At 40.6% G+C, this 16,595-nt stretch overlaps 1 protein-coding gene across 1 annotated transcript in view; it reads right to left on the bottom strand.

Moving 5' to 3' along the window:
- Positions 11,252-16,595, bottom strand: part of PAX3 (paired box 3) — a 103,564-nt gene continuing 98,220 nt past the window's right edge. The window contains exons 8-9 of the mRNA XM_005676604.3: positions 13,267-13,513; positions 11,252-12,772 (exon numbers count right to left, since the gene is read on the bottom strand). Of these exons, the coding sequence (XP_005676661.1) occupies positions 12,738-12,772; positions 13,267-13,513 (282 nt within the window). The 3' untranslated portion in view covers positions 11,252-12,737. The remainder of the gene's footprint in view (positions 12,773-13,266; positions 13,514-16,595) is intronic.

Below are 16,595 nucleotides of genomic sequence, written 5' to 3'. Positions count from 1 at the left end.
TTTTTGAACCAGCCTTTAGGCTTCTGAAAATGACAAAGAAAACGGAAGGTTTCTAAGGAGGGTTTCTAAGTAGGTAAAGGAAACTGAAGCTGCTGAATATCTGGATGATTAATGATCCAACACAAATAAACAGGAAGTGCAAATGTCCTGAGGTAATGGGTACTTGAAGTGCTAAGAAAGAGCAAGAAAGGCAGTGTGATTAGGGCTGAATTAATGGGAGAATTAGAACAAGAGGTTGCAAAGAGATCCAGAAGCCAGATTATAAAATTGAGTTTATATTTTTTTTTCTATTGCAACTCAAAGTAAGAAAAAAGAATCTGCATCAAAAAATAGCATAGGTTTAGATATATGTATCACACAGAAACAGACACACACACACACACACAGATTACAAACCAGTCTGAAAAACACTGAACTTTGTTCTAGGTACGAGAGAATGTCACTAGATTTGACCTGCATTTAAAATAATCACTGTGGCTGCTGTTTGGAAAACAGACAAGGGCAGAGTGCTAAGATCAAATGTGATCAAAGATCACATTTGAAAGGTATTGAGGTAGAGGTCCAGGTACTGAGAGAGAGCAATGACTGCATTCGACTGTTAACAACAGAAATAATAAGAGGTGATTAGATTTGAGATATACTTTTAAAGCTACTACAATGTGCTGATAATTTGGATGTGCAGCATGAGAGAAAAAGAGAAGCCAAAATGACTCCCAATCTGGGGGCATGATCAACCAGGTAAATAGTGTTGCTGTTTACTTAGATGAGGAGCAGTAACTATAGATGGACTCATACTGAAACCAAAGGACAATAAAAAGTTCTCCTTCAGATACGTTATGTTTGAAGTGAGAAGGACCATGTGACTTGCTTTGGCTAATGAAATATGACCAGAAGTGAAATGTGTCACTCTGATGAATGTGTAAATTCAGGTGGCATCACAATTTACATGGTTGGCAGTGCGTGTGTTAGTCTCTCAGCTGTGTCTGACTCTTTGTGACCCCATGCTAGCAGTAATGCTATGAAACGGAAGGAAGACTTTGAGGGCAGGATTTTCTGAATTGTTAATTGTGGCCATAAAATGAGTGTACATTTCTATTGAAACCACGTGGACTACACAGTTATAAGACATACTTATTAATGGACTGAAACCCCAGATTACATAACATGGATGTGCTAGATAATTATGAGTTCATATAACAAACTATGCAATTCTGTTTATTCTTGATCAGAAATGGACTTCAGTTAATTGATACATTTTTAATAAAATAAATGAAAACTATTTAAGATTGGGCAAAAAAAAATTCAGGGTTTCTACAATAAAATAGAAAAAATGAATGAGAAAACCTCCACAGTATTTATAGATTTGAGTGCTTACTAACTGCTACCTACTGTTATAGTATGATTCTGTATGAATAATCCTTTAAATTCAAGTTCAATGATGAAACTGTCACATGAAATTTTTATTGAAAGGCCATTAGGTTTCAAGAAATTATCTCATTTACTTCTCACAAGAGTGCTGTAAAGGATGCATTACTATCTCCTTTTCATAGCTGAAAAAACCAAGATGCATGAGGCTTGAGTTGCCTAGCCAGGTAATCAGTGGGATTTGGGGTTGCAAACAAGCTCTTTCTGAAGCCAAGACAGGCTTGTTCTTATTATATCACAGTAGTTTGATCGAAGTGCACTGTGAGCACTGTTGTCAAAGGAGGTGATTGGAAACCTCCTACCATCAAAAGGGAAGTGGTTAAATGAAACGGTTGGATGGCATCACTGACTCAATGGACATGAGTTTGAGCAAGCTCCGGGAGTTGGTGATGGACAGGGGGGCCTGGTGTGCTGTAGTCCACGGGATCGCAAAGAGTCGGACATGACTGAGCAACTGATCTGAACTGAACTTAGTGAAGTATGGTACATACAGCAATGGCCGCTAATGCAGGAGAACTATATGATGTATAGAGAAAGATCTTTAAAAATATGTAGAAATAAAACAATCCAATAACCAAGGAAAGAAAACACAGAATAGCATTTATTGAATACTGAGTACCCAAAAAAGGATGCATGCATACATCTATATACACATTGCATATATTTTTATATGAAGAGAAAATTTTTGAGCATGATATACCAGAGCCTGTAAATAGTGGAGAGGCTGGAATGAAGGATTGGGAGTCTAGGGTAAGACATGGAATTACTTTTCATCATCTACCAAGTGTGATATTAACCCACATTATCATCACAAGAGCTCTAGTTAGAGTAATTTCTTTCCTCCATCTTTTTTGAGGTTAGGTTGCATGGCTTGCTTTGGTCAATTAAATGTGAGCAGATAAAAAACGTGTCTCAACTGAGCAGGAGTTTTAACAGCCAATGTTCAACTTATCTTGGCCCTTCTCCTACCCCAGGTTTGTAGAAAGTATGTGCAAAGATAAAGCTGCCATCAGTCAGAGCTCCTGAGTGACCAGGATGAGCAGAGCTCATCGGACATGTAGAGAAAGTTAGAATTAAATCTTCATTGTCTTCAGTTATGAAAATTTGAGACTGTATGGGCAGCATTGTCCAGCTTCTCCTGGCTGATACAACATCAGAAAGAAATCCTCATGTAAACCTAATAATTACATTAGTTCTTTTTAGTATTTTTAGATGTTTAAGAGAAAAAAAGATACATTTGAAAATTATAAATCAGTTCATTTATTAAACTAGGCAAATATTTATTGAGCACCAAATATATCCCAGGCCATCATAGGCACAGGAGAAATACTATTAAGTAGGAGAGACAAAATCCCTGCTGTCACAATTTACACAAACAAACAAGTGAGCAAAAAAACATCAGGTAATGGGGTGCCCTTGGATGAAAATAAACTGCATAGTGTTACTGGGAGATCCAAGAGGCCTCTGGGAAGAAACCACATCAGCTGATGGTTGCCGTTGTGATGACAGTTCTCAACCAGCAAGGAAGTTTTCTTTTCAACGTCTTCATAGTCTCCAAATTTTCTCTGCATTTCATTTCAAATCAGAATAACACCATAAAATAAATAAATAACAGGAAACGGAAGGATGGGGTGATACAGACGTCAGTGAGGAAGCCTGGGAAGGACAGCCCTTATTGGGAAAGTGAAGGACCAGATTCGGTTACACCTGCAGATGGAAGCGATCGAGTCCTAAGTGGATGCAGAAGCCAGCATTGGCACCTCTCTAAGCGGAAGAGGCCACCAATGAAAATGTATCCCATAAAACATCAATCAAGATAGCAGTAAAAGGGGTGAAATGTCTACACACGTAAAAACAATTGAAAACATATTTGCCTAATTATGTAGACAAAGATATCAAGATGAGTGCTGAAAGGAGATGAAAACGTAGGAGATGCGGAATCTCTGCTCTAATGGAACCCAACTCCAGGGCTCATAACATGGCCTCAGGGACAAATGCCACCAATTACAACAACATTAAAGAGTTAATAAAGCCTGTGAAGTGTTTCCAAAGAAAGGAGGATCTGAAAGAAGGAAGCCACAAGTCTGCTTTCATCAGCAATTACTCTTTCATATTTTTGTATCAAGCTAACTTTATTAAATCATTCTGCAAAGGTCAAGTGGGGTGTGTCTTTCCTGAACTATTTTCATATTTTATGACACAGACTAAGAAACTGGATAACATACACTGTATTTCCAAAGACTGGAAGACATTGACGCCCAAGTGGTGATTTCCTGTGGTGTGATATTGGTCACTTAGACAATAAGGTTTTATGCAATGTTGTGTGTGTGTAGTAACTCAGCCAATTCCTTTTTTGTGCTTGAAAATCTTCCAGTTACCAGCTGTCAGAAACACAATTTAACTGCTTATCATTACAAAAATGAATTAATTCCAATTCATCTCTGCAGCAGGAGGGCATCAGATCCTCAGGTTGCCATAGTTAACACTTTTTCTTAAATGAAATAAACGATTCACAAGGCATAATATCCATTTAGCTGCTAGGATAATAATGTATGAGATATCCGAGTTCTCTTCCTCAAGATGTCTGCTTTTCCCTGATAGTGAAACAAGGCTTGAAGCCCTGAAATACTGACCAGTTCAAAAGAGAACCCCCAAAATTTAAATCTTTACAATAATTCTGAAAGTGGCAATTAAACAACAGGGCATTATATTTGTGTAGAATCGTTCATCCAAAATTTTTGAAATTTTCACAAATATCTCAATTTTCTTTCAGCCTCCCTAACAAGTAGACACTGTCTGCCATATTATCCTCAGTGCAAAGAGACTAAGAAAACCAAAATATTACCAGTGAGTATGTTTGGTTTCTGTCTCTCTCAGTTCGGTTCAGTCGCTCAGTCATGCCGGACTCTCTGTGACCCCACGGACTGCAGCATGCCAGTACCCGTCCATCACCAACTCCCGAAGCTTGCTCAAACTTATGTCCGCCGAGTCGTTGACACCATCCAACCGTCTCATCCTCTGTTGTCCCCTTCTCCTCCTACCTTCAAAATCTTTCCCAGCATCAGGGTCTTTTCCAATGTGTCAGTTCTTCACATCAGGTGGCCAAAGTATTGGAGCTTCAGCTTCAGCATTAGTCCTTCCAATGAATATTCAGGACTCATTTCCTTTACCATTGACTGGTTGGATCTCCTTGCAGTCCAAGGGACTCTCAAGAGTCTTCTCCAACACCACAGTTCAAAAGCATCAATTCTTTGGGCTTCAGGCTTCCCTGGTAGCTCATCTGGTAAACAATCTGCTTACAATGTGGGAGACTTGGGTTCAGTCCCTGGGTTGGGAAGATCCCCTGGAGAAGGGAACGACTACCTACTCCAGTATTCTGGCCTGGAGAATCCCATTGACTGTATAGTCTGTGGAGTTGCAAAGAGTCAGACACAACTGAGCAACTTTTACTTTCTGTTAATTTAGATGAGCTGTTTTAAAAAATCTCTCTACTTTTCTATGGTTTCTAATTTTTTTTAATGGTCCGTTAGTATTTTTACAACGAAAACATAATTTTTAATGTTGTGAATACTAACAGACATTGCTACCCCTATAATAGACCAAGGGCTTCCCAGGTGGCACAGTGGTAAAGAATCTATCTGCCAATATAGGAGATCCAAGAGACACAGGTTTGATCTCTGGATTGGGAAGATCTCCTGGAGGAGGAAATGGCAACTCACTCTAGTATTCTTGCCTGGAAAATTCCATGGACAGAAAAGTCTGGTGGGCTGCAGTCCATGGGCCCACACAAATGTTGGACACAGCTGAGCAACTGAGAACACACATGTACAATAGACCAAGTAAGGAAAGCAGTAATATCTTTTCTTTGTTTTGCTTTCATCAACCCATTGGCCTCAGTGCCACACACACACACACACACACACACACACACACACACACACACACACACACATCTTCACTAAGTAGAGTATCAGGTCCTTTATCTACTCCCAGTGGGGATGGAAAGAGAATTAACATTTCTTGGAAGTTCACTTTATGCAAGTCTGTGTTGAAACACATAGAATTAACTCAATTAATCTCACTATCCTATGAATTCTTATTCACTTAATTTTGAGAATGGCAGCTCAGACAAGCTATTGCTTGGAGGGAATAAGTAAATAATTATAGGAGATTGAATCGGTATTGAAATCCACATCTAGGTATTCACAGCCATACTCTTTCCAGGACAACACGTACGAGTCAAGTCTCATTATGTTACCTCCCAGGATCTCCAGTCCTGCATCCCTCCAACACATCCTCCATGAAGGATGAAAATTAGATACTGTCCTTCCTCTGCTTGAAAGTCCTCAGTCCCTTCCCACTGCATACAGAATCAAATCCAAGCCCCTTACTGTGGCCAGTAGGGGCCCTGGCATGACCCAGCCCAGGCCAGCCTCATTTTTCCACTCTGCATACCATATGCAAGGACCTAATTTCAGTACTTCAAACAAGCAAAATTCATTCTCAAACCCAGGCCATCACAATTGCTGTGCCCTCTGTTTAGAAAATGTCGCTCTTCCCTTCTCGAGAGTCACTGTTTCTCATTTTCTGCCAGGCTTTCCCTAAAGGCTCAGTCTAAGTCGGTCCTGTTAATCTCTCTTTGCATCTTATTCTTTTCCTTCCCGACACTCAGCACGATTTCTAATTATACGTTTGCTTCTTCTTTCATTTATTTATTTATTTCGGCTGCACTTGGTCTTTGTTGCTGCATGTGGGCTTTCTCTAGTTGTGGCAAGAAGGGGCTACTCGCTAGTTGTGGTGTGCGGGCTTCCCATTGTGGTGGCGTCTCTTGTTTCAGAGCGTGGGCTCTAGGGTGCGTGGGCTTCGGGAGTTGCAGCGATTGGGCTCCATTGCTCTGTGGTATGTGGGATCTTCCCGGAGCAGTGTCCCCTGCATTGACAGAAATGGATTCTTAACCACCGGACTACAAGGGAAGCCCTATGTGTTTGCTTCTTTATTCATGTACATCTACCTTCCCTACATGAGCTTCTGAAGTCAGGAACCACTATTTGTTGAACAAAACATCATAGACAATAAAACAATTCCTGGCTGGCAGAAGACTCTCAAGGAGTGTTTACCAAATAAATGAATAAAAGGGTTAGAACTCAGATCTCAGTGGCTCCCAGTTCACATTCTAACTGTTAGCATAATATTGAGCATTTGCCTCACTGTCATCTCAAGAGTGTGTCAGTGGTATTGCTAGAACCCAGTGATTCTTCCCTCCCTATCTATGCCCTGGATTTCACTGGGTTCTACTGACCCCAGTATCTGACTGCAACACAATTGAAAGAAGTTGGGGCTCTTTCAGCAAAGAAGAGAGATGGGAACCACCATTTAGGTCGTCAAACAGTAAACCACCTCCTGCCCTGGATCATGAGGTTAAAAGTCCCCAGACTTGTGCCTGCAAAAATTCACTTACTCTTTCTCCCCCGACAAATACACGTTCCTATAAAATCTAAACCCAAAAGAACGAGAAATGCTTCTCCTCCCAAAACCCTGATATCCGCAATAACTGCTCCTCACTGCCATCATACACTGTTAAGTGTCAATCTTGCAATGAGATAGCCCTCTGTGTATAAACATGAATTAGAGACCACTGTCTCTGACTGACCTTTACTGTACTTCCTTTGCATCTTAGAAACATACCTGTTTTACCATGACAAAAATTGCCCTGATAAATGAGCCATCATCAGTAAGAATTTTTTGGAGCAGAGGTCAGCTTATTATTTTCTTGTTTGTGACTTCAGTCTCATTATTTTGGGAACCCTCAGTGATAAGAGAGAATCATTTAAAAACCATGACCATACATGGCAAAGAAAAAAAGAAACTATGAATATGTCTTCTCAATAAGTTATATTCACATAAAAGAGCTATTTTTTGACTTCTCTATTCATAGGCATTAAAAATAATTCCTCATTATTTTAGCAACTTGGCTAGGTTATTGTGGAAGTTAAAAGTCCAGGAGCACATTTTATAATCTGCATATTATGACCAAGGTGATTAACTAATAAAATCAATAGCTAAGATTTATTCATTGCCCACCATCTGCCAGGCATATTCAAGATACCATTTAACCCTCTATAGAGTCCAATAAAGAAATCATCACCATTTTTTGTTCTTTAGAGTAATTTAAATTAGTTTAGAGAAATTAGATGACTTATTAGCAGCACAAATTTTTTAATTGCCAATGGAGAATTCAAAACCTAGGTCTAGCATTCTTAAAATCTATAGCATTAGGCTACACTGCCTTCAGAAAACTACTTTTAGAGCAGTATGTCATTCTTAAAGACGTGAGGATGCAAAGGTATGGGAGAATGGTTTTCTCAGAAGATTGTCCCCTATACTTTGTAACCCTGTCAAGTCTAGGAGCTTGGGGTCCATTTTCTATGTATCTCTGAAATCTCTAGGCAGAGATGTCATCTCTTCTCCGGTGTGCAGTGGATCCCATTTCAGTTCTCATCCCCAGCACCAAAAGACAGCTTTCCAAAATGATCTTTCCAGCCATGTATGTCTGATTGTATTTCCCCCTGCTTTAAAACACTACCATGTGTAAGATAGCTATTTTACAGGGAACTTGCTCAGGGAGCTCGTGCTCGGTGCTCTGTGATGACCTAGGGGAGGGAGGTTCAGGAGGGAGGGGAGATAAATATACATATGGCGATTTACTTCATTGTACAGCAGAAACTAACACACTGCAAAGCAATTATACCTCAATTAAAAAAAAATCCGAGTCTAGCAGTCTCATAGGTACTAAGGAGGAAGCTCTTAGAATGCAGGCCCCTTCAGGGCCCTGCAAGACTTAGCCTCTTCCATCCTCTCCAGCAGCCTTTCCTAACGGGCAATGCTGCAAATCCCCCTAAAAGAACCAGTCCAGTCTCCCGTCCACTCAGTCCCCGTGCGTGAGCCACCAAGCACAGCCGAATAAAGTCATCCTGCCCTCTCCTGGGTGCTCAAGGTTGCTCCACATCCTGTCTGTGTCCCATGATAGGTCCCTCACTGCTCCACGAAGCTGTTTTAAATGTCTGCCTCCTCCCACTGTGCTCAGCTTCAGGAAACACAGAAGCAGCAGAGGTGAACTCCTGCATCTTCGTGGTCTCCTCATCCACCCACCAATATGTCTATATTCTTCCTTACTTTCCTTACTTAAGTAGAAAATGTTTTAAGAGCTGCTCTTTGTCCTGAATAAAGCCTGTCCCTAACTGATTCCATTCCTACTATAATTCACACACCCTTGAGGGGGAGATCCTCCTTCAGAAGATCACGTTGGGATAGTTTGAGACACTCTTCATTCATTTATTTATTCAACAGGCAGGCACTGAGTACTCATTTGGGGACACACGTGGGACTAGGTACTTGGGTACCTATCAGGAATACCAAGGAGTGGGTCTATGAAAAAGAGAGAACTAGCTTATATCACTGGCATTTGGCAAGAACCCTAAATCGAGTTCTTTATCCCTATCTTCTCGTATATCATCTAACACTGACTGAAGGTCCATGAGTGCTTGTCCAAGGCCAAGGCTTGTCCAAGACCTCTGGATCTCCTTGCGTAAATATTGCCACTTGTCATTTGTTGATGTCTGAGGCCAGCTCTCCTTACTCCCAGGTGGCGCTAGTGGTAAAGACCTTGCCTGCCAATGCAGAAGGCCCAAGAAATGCACGTTATATCTCTGGGTCAGAAAGTTCCCCTGGAGGAGGGCATGGCAACTCTCTCCAATATTCCTGCCTGGGGAATCCCATGGGCAGAGGAACCTGGTGGGCTACAGCCTATGGGGTCACAAAGAATCTGACACAACTGAAGCGACTTCATGTTCCTTACTCATAAATGATTAGACACCAAAAAACCAGATTCTCAGAATGATTGAGGCCCAAATCTTCACCGCCAAAATGGATTTCCTTCCAAAGAGATCTCAGTTCCATAAAGCAATTATGTAGTTTGAGGAGTGATTCATCCATGGCATGTCCACACAAAGGGCATTAATTAATCCATCCTGCCCCCATTTAAGTCTCTTTCTAAATTCACAACCAGTGACCTGGTCAATTACACTGGTTCTGTATGCCAACACTAATGAAGATCCCTTCTAACAAAGGATGTTCTCCAAATATCTAAGTGTGTGTGAACATGCATTTTCAAACTGGGCTAATTAAAAGCCTAAAGCAATATGTTTGTTTCCATCACAAGAGCAAAATGTGTCAGTTTCTAGGAAAATTGCTGTTAAGGAATGACTCAGCAGTTAATATTCATATTCCATTGTTTAATAATTTTAAGCTCTAAATTTCAGTTTTTACATTTAAGGTTTTTAGATCAAAGTGTATAACTACACGGACAAAGGGGAAGCGCTTCACACAAAGCCAAGTTTGAACTCAGTTGAATGCTGAGAGTTCAAAGTCCTGAGGGCTGCCTGTCCCGGAGGGTGAGAGTAGGGATCCCAACTAGGGTTAGGACTGGGGGAAATCAGAGCCCCGATACCCTGGAGATGGATTAGATGCCAAAAGAAGTCAGGGGAAAATGATCTATAGAGACTTTCAACATAAGAAATACAAGCAGAGTAACAGATCTCAGAGACATGTAGAAATAAGAGAAGGGCATAAAGAAGTATCAAAAAGAGGTATGAGCCACATATGGCAAGTTCTGAGATCAGGAAGGAAGGGAAAGTGATATGTAAGATCAGTTCCTATTGAGTAATCCCACGGCCTGGTAGCATTTCTCTCGTGTGTTGGGAGTGAATGATTTTCCCTTTAAACACTTCGTTTTCAACTTGAGTCTGGCATGAGGATAGGTTGACATAATGAAGTGAGTACTGCAAGCAGGATTTGCAGAGAGATAGTAACAAACAGTTCCACCACCAGATTGAATGGAAGTCAAAGTCTGCTTCTGCTGTTTCTGATGGTGTGTGACCTCACCCAAACTGATGTACAATTCTGGACCTCAGTCCGTTTATCTATAAATTGGGGCTTATAATGGCCATCTCACAGGATTTTGTGAAGATTAAGCTAGATTACAGGAGTAGGCATCCAGTAAGGATTACCTTCCTCTCCTTGTATTATTTTTGGAAATAAATAATTGTCAGAAAAGGGGAAACATATTGACTTGGAAGGATGAGTGTCCGTGCTTAAAAGACCTTAAGGTATTTAAAGAATTTGGACATTTTATCTACAGTACTGTGAGTCCTTGGAGTTTTTAACAATGAGCTCAGATGATTTGTTCTCAGGTGGCACTAGTGGCAAAGAACCTGCCTGTCAATGCAGGAGGTATAAGAGGCATGGGTTCGATCCCTGGGTCAGGAAGATTCCCTGGAGAAGGAAATGGCGACCCACTCCAGTATGCCTGCCTGGAGAATCCCATGGACAGTGGAGTCCAGACCATGGACTTTTAAGATCCAGGCCTCATGGTGGGAGGTGAATGGTAGACTAGCAAGCGAAGCTTCTCTGTATTATAGCCACTCCCCATGGCTCACAAGACTGTCTAAGTTCTACCTCCTGTCAGATCCGTGATGGCATTGGATTCTCATAGGAGCATGGACCCTACTGTGAACTGAGCATGCAAGGGATCTAGGTGTGCGCTTCTCAAGAGAATCATCCCAAAACCATGCCCTCTGCCTACCCGGCCCGTGGAAAAACTGTCTTCCATGAAACCAATCCCTGGTGCCAAAAAGGGTAGGGACTGCTGGTTTAATCTAAAAGGAATTAGATTAGAAGTGAAGCATAAGCTTTGATGATTCTACATTTCCACATTGTTATTAATACTGCATTCACCAGTTCCCCCCAAAAAAATCAATGTTGGGCAAGTTTTTCATAACTGTTTATTCATTATAAATAGTAAATATTTACTGCACTTTTTTACAGGAAAGACATTTTTACAACACATCGTTGTTGGTTGAGGCTGCAACACGAAGATAGCTCTTCTCTCGATCCATCACCCCCTAAGACCAACGTAGGAACTAAACTCAGTACTATGTCTAGTCTCACTAACTCACTACATCATAATTCTTAACTCTAAAAGGAATGTATTTGTGCCTACCTCATTCATGGTTCCAAGAATAGAAAGAAATAAATAACACTGCCTTCCACCATCCTGTTCCTCTGAACATCTCAAAAAACAAATTTATTGACATTCTAAAATGTCACCACACAAACATATGTAAACCTCAGTTCCTATCACCTTTCCACATTGGATATTATTGTATAATTTAAAAGTACATGAGAGCCAACATGGACATCAGTATTGCTGCCCTGCCTTTCATAGAAAAGAGAAGAATGTAAACGTAGTCATTTAAAAAGGATTATTCTCGAACATGTTCTCTCATCAAAAGGGGCAAGCCGGGTGTTGGTTGTCCAGCAAATGGCAAACGTCACTGCATTCTACCACAATGAATCATGGGCTGCGAAAAATAAAGCACCTGCAAAAATAGAATTCTGCTTCTGTTTCTAGGGCCCTGGACTTTGCCAAAGCATCCGTGAGGTACACAGTATTGCACTCTGATAAGCAGCTATGGGAATGCGCACCACTTCTTCGCCCCACCCCCCACCCCCACCCAAGGTTGGCTTCCGAATGAAAATAAACTGGGCAAATGTCACACACCTCTTCCACACTGAGAAAGAAAACAAGCTTTCCGCCTGGATTTCCCCACCCTCCCATCCTGTTAGCAAGATGTGTCCACCCAGGACGTATATTGACAACCGAATTACAGATGAGGGTAAGATAACAAATAATTTATTGGGGACGTCCATTACATCTAGTCTAACTTCCTAAAAACTGTGGCACTTATTCTTATATCCATTTCCAGTGTGTCAAAGACTCCTCCGTTCCTGCTTCATGGAGCGAGCAGTTTTAAAGTTGTCGAAGTGTCAGCATCGGACGTCAAACTTGTTCTACTTTCTTCTCCGACTAATATTTTCAGAATGTTCTGCTTACCCAAACCAGTTAAAATAAATCACACACACACACACACACACACACAAATGGAATGTTTTAGCTCCTTGATCATCTGCACTAGAGTTGGGATATTTGATATGTAGCCATGTTAAATCATTGCCTTAAAATGTTGCATTTGTCTTTTATTGTTCCGGATCTTCCTTTTCTCCACTGCTTTTGTTCGACACGTTCAAAAGAATTTGAAACCAACTACTGGAGAAAGAAAATCAATCATTCTCCTTTGTCTCCTGTCGAGACTGCCCCCCCAAGAGGGTAATTTTTTTTTTCTGAGAAGATTCTTCATGTCTAGGCTGTGGAGACCGGAAACAGGGCCAGTTTACGCTCCAAGTGGACAGTTCACTTATGCGATATCTGGCTTGAGATAATGAAAGGCACCTGTAAGGAAACACACGCAGCTTTTCAGGTCAGGCTGGGACAATTCACAGCAAGGGGCAAAATCAGCTACAGGCTGACAATGTCATATTTAATACCGGGGTATCAAAGGATCGAGACTAATATTTTTATTCCTGAGACAAGTTTGACAGAACTCTGTGTCCTGGGGATTATACCCCATATGATCCTTGAGCTGACCTCATTAAGAACATGTGTTTCTAATGCCAGGGGTTATTTCGTTTGGGCCAACACTTGTGTTTTACCTAGTGGCAATCAGCTTTCACGTCTCAGCAATTAATAACCGCAAGAGGTTGTTGACATCAGTTAAGAAAATAATTATACAAGGAAGCCCTTGCTGGAACAACCAGCTGGCTTTGCCACAAAATTGATACCGGGATGGAAGGCTTAATCATGTTGGCAGCTCCCCTTTCTCCAGGAAGAGTTAAAGTGTTTCACTCTTCCAGGAATAATCACTCCCTAGAAAGTCCAAGGCTTACTTTGTCCATACTGCCCATATTGATAGCCCGTGACAGGGTCCATACTGTAGCCCGTGGTGCTATAGGTGGGTGGACAATAAGACTGAGAAGTCGGCAGACTGTCCAAGCTCTTCATATGATCTAGTCTCTGACTGCAGCTGGCCGACACCGTGGTGGTAGGTTCCAGGCCCCCAGTGAGAGGCGAGAGCGCGTAGTCAGTCTGGGGTTGATGGGGTACCCCGCCGTGGTTGGTCAGAAGTCCCATTACCTAAAATAAACAGGCAGATGGGGAAGAAGTGAGAATGCAGGGAGGACCAGACCCTAGCCTGTAGCTGAAGGGATAACTGGAAAAGGCCAAGTTTGATTTCTTTGGAAATCTGCTGTGAGAGGGCTGTCCCGAAGAGGGTAACCTCAATTCAAAGTGGCAGAGCTATTACATCATGCCCAGTGATAACATCGGACTGCAGTTTCAGAAAGAAGGAGAGAGGGTGGAAGAGAGCAGACACCATGCCCCTAGTGATAAGATCAGGCTGGAAATTCAAGGAAGGAGGGACACAGGGACAGAAGGATGGAAGAAGGGAGAAATTGTAACTTCATTTTGAATAATGTTTAACCATGTTATAACTGGGAGTGTCACGTGTCATTTTAAACAGGCATTTGCTTATATTGTTTTTAAGTGACATGAATCTAAATCAAATTCTTTTTGTGTATTTTGAGATCTTTGTCTTTTTTCATAGCGTTCCCTCTCAAGAAAATTACTTTCCTTATGTTGGCCATCCTTCAGTAGTTAGAAATAAAGTACTCCTTCTCTGACATTCCCTTGTGTTTTCCCCATCCTTCTTACTGTGCAATTAACACTTGGTCGCCTACTTTGAATTGTGAGTGTTCTGAGAGGAGTGAACTACTGATTCTTATATTCTCAGCCCCTAACAGTTCTTAGCACTTATCAGGCAGATGATTCTTCAAATAACTTCCTCCATTTACCTAATCCTTTCATTTCTTCTCCAAACTAACATTTTCATAAGAAGTGTCAAAAAAAAAAAAAAAAAAGCCTGAAATGCAAACATATTATAAGAAGTCCGTTTGGTATTTTAAATAACCCTGGAGAGCAAGCGAACTTTTAAAAAAACAAAACTGTAATAACAGAACAACTTTCTGATTAGCACGGTGACGAGTTTCACAAACTCAGGCTCGCTGACCCTTACAACACACTGTGATGGAAGCAAGTGGATAATTAATTTTGCAGCTGGAAAACTGCCACCCAAGAACGGAAGTGATTTTTCTCAGCTTCGTACAAGTCGGTGGCAGGGCTCAAAAAGCAATCACAGAAGAAATAGACTGCTGGGTAAAGAGCTTCACCTGCTCACAAAGTATTTCAATGCAGGGGCCCACCACGGCACAATACTTCCATCCTAGTCCCTCTGTATTTTAGGAAGTCTGAAGCATATAGGGATGAAAACGCACAAATAAAAGCAAGACGAGAGGGCAGTAATGGAACTCAACCTTGACTAGAGGCCTCTGTTACCCACTAAGGTAATTCAGACCACAGAATCCTGGATGGAGGTGCAGGAGGGAGGGATGAATCTTGCATTCCAGAAAGCTTCCTAAATTAGATTCCAAAACCAGTGAGGCCACAATCCCCTTTGGGAAGGGTTTGCATAATCCTCATAGCTAAACAAAATCTTCTTAAAACAAAGCTTTAAACTGATCCATCTTCAATTAGCCCCAAAAGACCAAAAAAAGGGGGGATGGGGTAAGAAAACAAAAGAGAATCTGTTCACCACCTTCTATGGATCACACTTTCTTCCTCCAGTCCTCCTCACCTCCCCCTTCTCCACACACCCAAGTCTCTGTGCTCCCTTTCCTTGTCTCCCTTCACTTGAGTTCTCGTGTAAGATGTGTGAGCCGATGGGACGGGGGGCCAGTGTAGGGCAAGCAACACAGTGGTTCCCAAATTTTAAAAGACATTCCAAGGGATCTAAATTTTCTTGAGCTTGAAAATTTTCAAAATCTCTAAAATTATATTCAAAAAAATAATTACATGTTTCAGAGCATAGTTCTGTTTTCTTGGGGATTAAGGAAAATGAGAGTCACAAAGTAAAGGAAGAATCAATAGGATTCCCAGCTCTAGGAGGATGAAAGTCACCAGAACTTGGGCTCTCATATAATACTATCTACAGTAAGTTGATTACTTCATTTTCTCATTTAAAAAACCTAAACATAATGCAAAAGGCATTTATTTCCTGAATGTTCTTCCACCTATACTAGGTGGTTTTTTTTTTTTTTTTTGCCTCTCTTTGAGCTCATATAGGTGATTTTATGATACGCTGGGAAATTTTGTAAAGGTCAGTTGATATACTAATTTATTAAATATTTTCTTTTAGCCCAAATTACTAATGTCTATTAGAAGAAAAAAGTCTTTAAAACAGAGGTTGCTCAGTACCAAACACAATCCTTTCAAATCAGGAGTACCTCCTTGTATGCCAGCCTAATGGACAAGAGTGGATAAGGAAAATAAAAATATTAAAAATGTACCATTTGGGGGAACCCTCCTATACTGTTGATGGGGATGTAAATTGGTACAGCCACTATGGAAAACAGTATGGAGATTCCTTAAAAAAAAAAACAATCCCACTCCTGGACATATATCCAGAGAAAACCATAGTGCAAGAAGATACATGCACCCCAGTGTTCACTGCAGCACTATTTACAATAGCCAAGATATGAAAGCTACCTAAATGTGCATGGACAGATGAACAGCTAAAGAAAATGTGGTACATATATACAAAGGAATATTACTCAACTGTTAAAAAGAATGAAATAATGCCATTTGCAGCAACATGGATAGACCTGGAGATTATCATACTAAGTGAAGTAAGTCAGAGAAAGACAAGTATCAGATGATATGAAGAATCTTAAAAAATGATACAGTGAACTTATTTACAAAATAAAAATAGACTTACAGACTTAGAGAATGAATTTACAGCTATTAGAAGGGAATTGTAGGCAGGGAGGGATAGACTGAAAGTTTGAGATTGATATATACACACTGCTATATTTAAAATATATAACCAACACAGACCTGCTGTAGAGATCAATACACTGTAATAACCTAAATAGGAAAAGAATAAATATAGCTATAGGTATACCTGAATAATTTTGCTATACATCTGAAACTAACACAACATTGTTAATCAACTACACCCCAATAAAAAATAAAAAATAAAATTTTAAGTATGATAGTTTTAATGAAAGGGGATTTTAACACAGGGCACAAACATTTTACTGTGTAAATAATCTGTGCCAAGTTTTTTGCAAAAAGCACTTAGGAAAAGCAACTTTGTAACTAT

This window comes from Capra hircus, chromosome 2 (genome assembly GCF_001704415.2).
Source record: "Capra hircus breed San Clemente chromosome 2, ASM170441v1, whole genome shotgun sequence".
Classification (NCBI taxonomy): Eukaryota; Metazoa; Chordata; class Mammalia; order Artiodactyla; family Bovidae; genus Capra; species Capra hircus.
This window is presented reverse-complemented; position numbering and strand designations above follow the sequence as displayed.